Genomic DNA, 6,343 nt, shown 5'->3' on the forward strand with positions numbered 1-6,343 from the left:
TCAAGGCGCCGTTCACCTCCGTTCATTGGAGACGGAGAGCGACGAAGGGGAACGGGGCTATTTTTTAAGGCCGGTGGAAGCTGCGCTGCCCGAAGCCGCCGTCCTGATAGGAACCGTGTTTCCCGCCGCTTCCCCTCGGGCGGGCGAGCGGGGGCGGGGCTCGCGCGGCGTCCGTTGGACGCCGCGCGAGCCCCGCCCCCGCTCGCCCGCCCCCGGCTGAGGCGCCTGCGCTGCAGCCCCCTCATGTGTACCGGCTCGGCGCGGCCATGGCTCTGAGGTTGCTGTGCGGCGCGCCGAGGGCAGCGAGTAAGAAGCGGGCGGAGGGCGGGAGGGGCCTGGCTTTGCCGCTGAGGGGCTCCCCAGCTTCTCCTCCCCTTCCTCATGCAGGGGTGTAAATGAGCGAGGGAGAGAGGGGCGGTTACCGGCCGGGAATGTCGGCGCTGGGATTGTTGAAGGGTGCCTAAGATGGCGGCGGGTGATCGGGGCCGTGCGCGACGGGCGGTGTGACCCCCGCCTTTTCAGCGAACGGCATCGGTTAGGGGCGGTGGGGTGCCTTCCCCCTCCTCTCCCCCCCCCCCCCCCCCATTTCTCTACAGGTTTTCTGCCTTTTTTTTTTTTCCCTCTCGATATTAATATTCTCCCCTGTATTGCAAACCTTCTGCTATCAGGCCTCACTATCGGTTCCGGAGGTTTTCTTTCTCTGTCGCTGCTGCGAACTTTTAAACGGTAGTAAAATACTAAGCCATGGTTTAATATTTGTAGAGAGGCGGGAGGAAACTTACTGTGGCCTTGGAAGTTATTGCTCTGCGCCCTTTATGTGAGGAAATTCAGGTGATTTCTTAATGGAGAAACCTAGGCTGGAGGGCAAATAAAGTAGCCTGCAGAACAGTGTCTGTCCCCCATGCATGCTCAGCTTGGACCGTTCTGTAGGGTTGCAGGTCAGGCCACTTCGTTCTCCATCAAAAGTTGAGATTTCTGTGATCCTATTGATACAGTATTTCTGAAACAGACCAGTACATATTATTAGAAGAGCTGGGAAAAAAAGTTAGATGTTTGTGGGCCCTCCTAGGCTCTATTTGGCCGTTAGGTTCATGGCAAGATTTGGCTGATGCTCCTTGTCTCCCTCGATGAGTGCCCAGCTCTCAGTGCATGAATGGCTTTGTTATGATAAATTGCGGTCTGTGGGCCACTTCGAAAGACTGGATATTGCGGATGTTGGCTGGGCAGCAACTGTAAAGACTTGGGATTTTCAACTTCTTTTCAAATTCAGCTATATAATTAATAAATTGAATGGCTTTGTGACTGCCCATAAAGGATGAGGGAGTCAAAAATCAGTTTGTAGAATGTGGTTTACTGATAAAGTTGATTGTTCATCTCATCTTTTTCAGAGGTACTTAATACTGAACTTCGGTCACCTCTGTTTCAAGAAGAATGTATTTTGGTCAACAATATCAAGTATTGCAAATAGGAAAATGGATTTTCATCTGCTGAGATAATCAATTTCATATCAGTACCTTAATCTGACTTTGAATTGAACTTGGACTAGAATATCAGCTTTAATTTAATTTTCTTGCTAGCTTCTCTTTCAGCTTGCTGAAGAATGACAGGATGTTTGGCAGGAGTAGAAAGATCCAATGTATGCAGAAAGATTAGATTCTTCATTGTTGATAGTCCATTATGTCATGCTTAAAGCAAAAAAAAAAAAATCATTCCTTTGGGGCATTGCCAACAGTTGGCAGGCATAATACAGTTTATGTGACTGTAGGGCTTAATGTTAAGGTTGTGGTATTTTAGGATGAATGAATATGCTGATTCTGGGAATACAGGTGGATTGCTGGTTGGTGTATACGTAGGTGAGTCAAATCCACGCTGCTTGAGTAGGTTTCCTGATGTGATCTCTTTAGCAAGGTAGAATAATAGTTCTTTCAAGCGCTTTGCACCCAGTCTGGTACAGGGAGGATTTCTGTGAATCTTCCTTCTTAAGAAAAGTCAGAGCTGCTTTAGGCACATGTCCATAGCTAAAATATCTTTAGAGGGTAGTTTATGCTCACTGTGGACATTTGGCTTTTTAACCAAATGCAGAAATATCAGTCATTTTGAGAGATCTTCGTAAGTAATTTTTGACTTGTTTATGACCCTTGAATTATTTATGACTTAGGATATCTCTGCACCTCCATTTTTATACTACTTGAAAGCACTTTAGGTATGGATATTAATAGGCCTTTCTCTACATTTATGTTAAAAAAATGTTAGTAGGACTTTAAGGGAAAAAAGTTTATGCTTTTAATTAAAGCATTTGCATGCAGTTATATAATTGAACTTAAATGTGCTCAGTTTGTCCTGCTTTTGACTACCAGCTGAATTATTTTACCATCATAAGGGAAGCCCAACTATTCTCTACCAACATTCTGGAAAACCTGTTACTAAGGGAACAACGTTTTATTTTTTAAAACTTTCTTTTAGGAAAGCAGAAGCTTTTTCTGACTCAAAAGCTGTTGGAAATGAGCCAAAACCTGGAAATCAGCAGGCTTCTTGGGGGAGGTTAGGACTTCTCCAGGAAAACAGAATGTACTGGTCTATGATAGCATCATTACTATTTAGAGTCTAAAATACAAGAAGGTAACAGTGAAGATAAGTTCAAGCAGTTTAAAATACACTGTTTATGTGAACTGAGTTATACAACTAACACAGTTTTGCTTGCGTATGGTTCTAGGGCCAAAAATAACTATCTGTGCTGATTTCTTAGGTGTTCGTGAGTTGAATGTTAAACTAATATTTGGAGTTTGTTTTCCTTTGCTCCCTAGTTTCTGAAGTGAGGGTTTTTCAGAGGTGCTCTGAACAGTCATAGAGCTATTCAGTATTAAACTCACATTTATGCTACTCGTGTCTGTCTGTCTGATAGAGTCATCACTGCTTTGCAGCTCTGTGAGGAGCACCAGCTGTAAGACAGGAGGAAGATCTGAACCTGCTAAGCAGTCACTTAAGAAACCGAAGCTACCAGTAGGTCGATTTGATGAACCAGAGGAGTCCAGTATAGAGAGGGAACCCCTGGAAAGTAAGTCATGTTTTACAAAATTGAAAGCCGTATTTTAAAGGCAAGACCCTGAGGTGCAGTGCTGATGTCAGTTTAAGAAGAGGGGTAGGCATTCATCACTCTTCAGAATCACTTTCTAAGCTTAATGGTTCTGAAAAAAACAGGGCAGTGGGCACTAGTTGGAGCAAATGATGTATGAGGAAAAAAGTCTTCAAAACAAGGGTGGTCAAACGTAACAAGTTACCCAGAGAATCTGTGATCTCTCTCCTCTTGGAGATACTCCTATTTGCCTGGATGTCCTGACCTAACATCAGCCTTGCTTTGAGCAGGGTTGGGGCCAGATGTCTGCCAAAGGTGCCTTCCACCATAAACCGTTCCATGATTCTGAGGAATGTAGCTGGTATTGGTCTATTATTGTACAGCTATAAATGGTGGTAGTAAACTCGTGAGGGCACCAGCTACTTTTTATTATCCAAAAAGCCTGTTTTATTTCTTAGTCCACAAAAGATTTCTGATTCGTGGTGTGTTTCGTGGTCAGTCTTCCTCTTAGTCTTGCAGGTAGTGTTTTGAAAAGCAACAGCACATACTGAGTTTCCTGAGCTACTCAGTGGGGTCCAGGGAGACCTAATGAGCTGCTATTTGTGTTGTGTTGCAGTGACCTTAGTGGGGCTGCACCGGACAAGACTAAGGCACAGGTACATTGCTGCTGAAGTCACTAGAAACATACACTTTTTTATCAGACAGGAGAAAGACAGAATCTCTTTTTTCTTTCTTTTTAATTAGCTGTCTTCCTTAACTAAAAGTGCTAGTCATGCTTTATCTTATTCACCATAGTGTGATGTTCTGCTGTTTACCAGTAGTGATAACCCATGTTTATCTATTTCGAGGTCTCTAGGACAAGCTTTTTAAATATATCAATAGATTACTATGAATATCCAGATGACAAAATGACTGAAAAATTATTATTACCGAAATGGCTGCAAGCAATTTCAGATTGTGACTCACTTGAGAACTGACTCAGGGTTGGAGTTACTGTGTAAGCAGCTATTTAATTCTCATCCTTTTATTCCCAAGAAAATAAATGCCGTCACTACTTCATTTAAAACAAATGTATAATTACTATCTTTTGCTTTTTGCTTAGGTGTTCTATGTTTAGACCAAGACTCAAGGTTTCTTTTGGCTTTAAATTTAGTAGTACATACATATTTTTTACATATAACGCCAGCAATAGTTTGTTAGAAGGCTGACTGCCCATTGTGTCCTCGATGGTTATTAGGAAAAAACGTAAAAGAGTTTAAGCTGGCCATTTGAATTCCCACTGCTGTGTAGCTCTCATGGAGAAATCTTCTGAGCTTCTGCATCCACTGTCAGCACATCAGTACTGCTTGGATATTGGGATGATATCTACAAAATAGTATTAGATGCATTTGTGCTCCTTGTACTGCCAGAGGTGCTCAAATACTGACATTTCCTATCCTGGTCTGCATGAATTTTTAAACGGGCATCCCAGTATGTCGTTCTCTATAGCCTGTAGCTACATGAGTCTCCCTCCATCACTGTTCATCTTCTTCTCTGCTCTCCAGGATTTCTGTTGTTGCCTTTTCTCATTTTCAACCGTGCTCCTCATTACTTGTCTGGCTCACCAGGGCTGAGGTAGGGATACGACTGAGGGAGCCCTGAGTTACGCACATATATGGGAGGCTCTGGAGGATCATCATGGTAAGGGGGTGTGTGGGGTACAGTGAGCTTCAGGGAGCCCTGCAGTCTAGTGCAGGATGAGAAAACACTGAGCCTAGGATGGTGCTGTGCCAAAAAGTACTTCATGGCTTGGCAATGGCTAGCGGGATGGCCATTGTGCAGCATGGGTGGTTTGAGCTACTATTCTTAAGAGAGGGTCCTGAGTAAGGGAGCACTGAGTAGCATAAGAATGTTGACTGTGAGGTGCAGAAAGCTTTATGGTGTTCGAGTAGGTGGCATAGGCTAGTAGGGTGCTGGGAATAGAAGAAGCACTACTAATATGTAAGCATAGCACATCACTTACCAGAGAGATTTGAAAGTCTCATTCATACCCCACTTATGAAGAGTCTCCCTCTCCTAAAAGGGTACCACAGTGACTTAGCGAGCTTAGGTTAAGTTTTAGAACGTAAAAAGTCTAATTTAGCTATTTAGGATTTTATAGTACCTCCTGTGACTGAGGTATCTAGTCTGGTGTTGATAAACACCAATGTGCTATTTCTTGAAAAACGTACCAGCATCCATGAAAACATGATGTTTTAAATAAAAGAATAATTATAAAATCTTGGCTAAAATTCTAAAATTAAAGCTAAAACTAAAACCTGAGTGCTTGAAGTTAGAGACCTAAACAAACACAGAAAGTGCCCTGGTGTTTTAGATGTAGTGAACATGTGTAGAGCATACCTGAGTGACGCAAGTTCTCACTATGTGAGAGAATCTGTGGTTCTTTAGTGCTTTTGGATATTGAGTTGCTTTTTCATTTGCATAACTGAATATGATAATATATTCCTGACCGTAGTCACAAAATTCTCTGAAACTACTGTTGTATGACTCTGGGAAATGTTCAACTCAAGGTTGCCTTTCAAAACAAGAGAGAATTGATTTTGTATTTGAAAAAGAAACTAAGAGGCAAACATCATAGATGGTGACTTCTTTGTATTTGTCAATATTACAGGCATTTTAATGAACTTTCCCTGTCATTTTAGAATTCCCCGATGGAATCAATCCTGCTACAAAAGAGAGGGGTGGACCTAAAGGCCCTGAACCTACACGTTTCGGAGATTGGGAGAGAAAAGGACGTTGTATAGATTTTTAATGTATAAATATATCTGTATTGCTAATAAAATATTTCTAGTTGTTGAAAAATATAATGTACAGAAAAATCCCACCTAGATTTGTTGTGAAGCTTCTTGTTTCTGTCATGCTTGTGATGAATTTTCTGAGAGATATTATGTAAATAAACATGATGCTGCAGCTCAGTGTTTGGAGCTGCTATTTGCTCAATGTACACCTGATCTTTAATGCTGTTTATACTATGCAAGTATAAATGCAAGCATGGTGATGTGAAATTGGTAGTCAAGATCTTACTGAGATGTATAGAGGCTTGGATTTCTTTATGTATTTAAACATTTATGTAGTGTCTTTAAAGTTCTTAAAGAGCTTTGCAGTTCATGAACCTAGATGCCGTTCATCAAAAGTACAGCCACCTCCAAGGCGATTGGTACTTAGCTGATGTTGGCATTTAGTACAGTGGTTCATTGGTAAAAGCCCCCTTAATAAAGAACCGTCCCCTCT

The 6,343-nt window shown here is 42.2% G+C and overlaps 1 protein-coding gene across 1 annotated transcript; it reads left to right on the forward strand.

The window, feature by feature from the left end:
* Positions 1 to 237: 237 nt before the first annotated feature.
* On the forward strand, positions 238 to 6,027 carry SDHAF4 (succinate dehydrogenase complex assembly factor 4). Its single transcript, XM_075145305.1, has 5 exons — positions 238 to 306; positions 1,795 to 1,853; positions 2,903 to 3,055; positions 4,618 to 4,687; positions 5,755 to 6,027. The coding sequence occupies exons 2-5, from the start codon at positions 1,796 to 1,798 to the stop codon at positions 5,801 to 5,803; spliced, it is 330 nt and encodes a 109-aa protein (XP_075001406.1). The 5' UTR covers positions 238 to 306; position 1,795; the 3' UTR covers positions 5,804 to 6,027.
* The last annotated feature ends 316 nt before the right edge of the window (positions 6,028 to 6,343 follow it).

Source organism: Calonectris borealis, chromosome 3 (assembly GCF_964195595.1).
Source record: "Calonectris borealis chromosome 3, bCalBor7.hap1.2, whole genome shotgun sequence".
NCBI lineage: Eukaryota > Metazoa > Chordata > Aves > Procellariiformes > Procellariidae > Calonectris > Calonectris borealis.

What these genes read in the sequence shown, in the direction of transcription:
- SDHAF4 (XM_075145305.1), top strand. Translation starts at nt 1,796, where the DNA reads ATGAATGAATATGCTGATTCTGGGAATACAGGTGGATTGCTGGTTGGT. An exon ending in GCTGGTTGGTGTATACGTAG is followed by an intron (nt 1,854 to 2,902) that starts GTGAGTCAAATC and finishes TCTGTCTGATAG; the next exon opens with AGTCATCACTGCTTTGCAGC. An exon ending in AGAGAGGGAACCCCTGGAAA is followed by an intron (nt 3,056 to 4,617) that starts GTAAGTCATGTT and finishes TCTGCTCTCCAG; the next exon opens with GATTTCTGTTGTTGCCTTTT.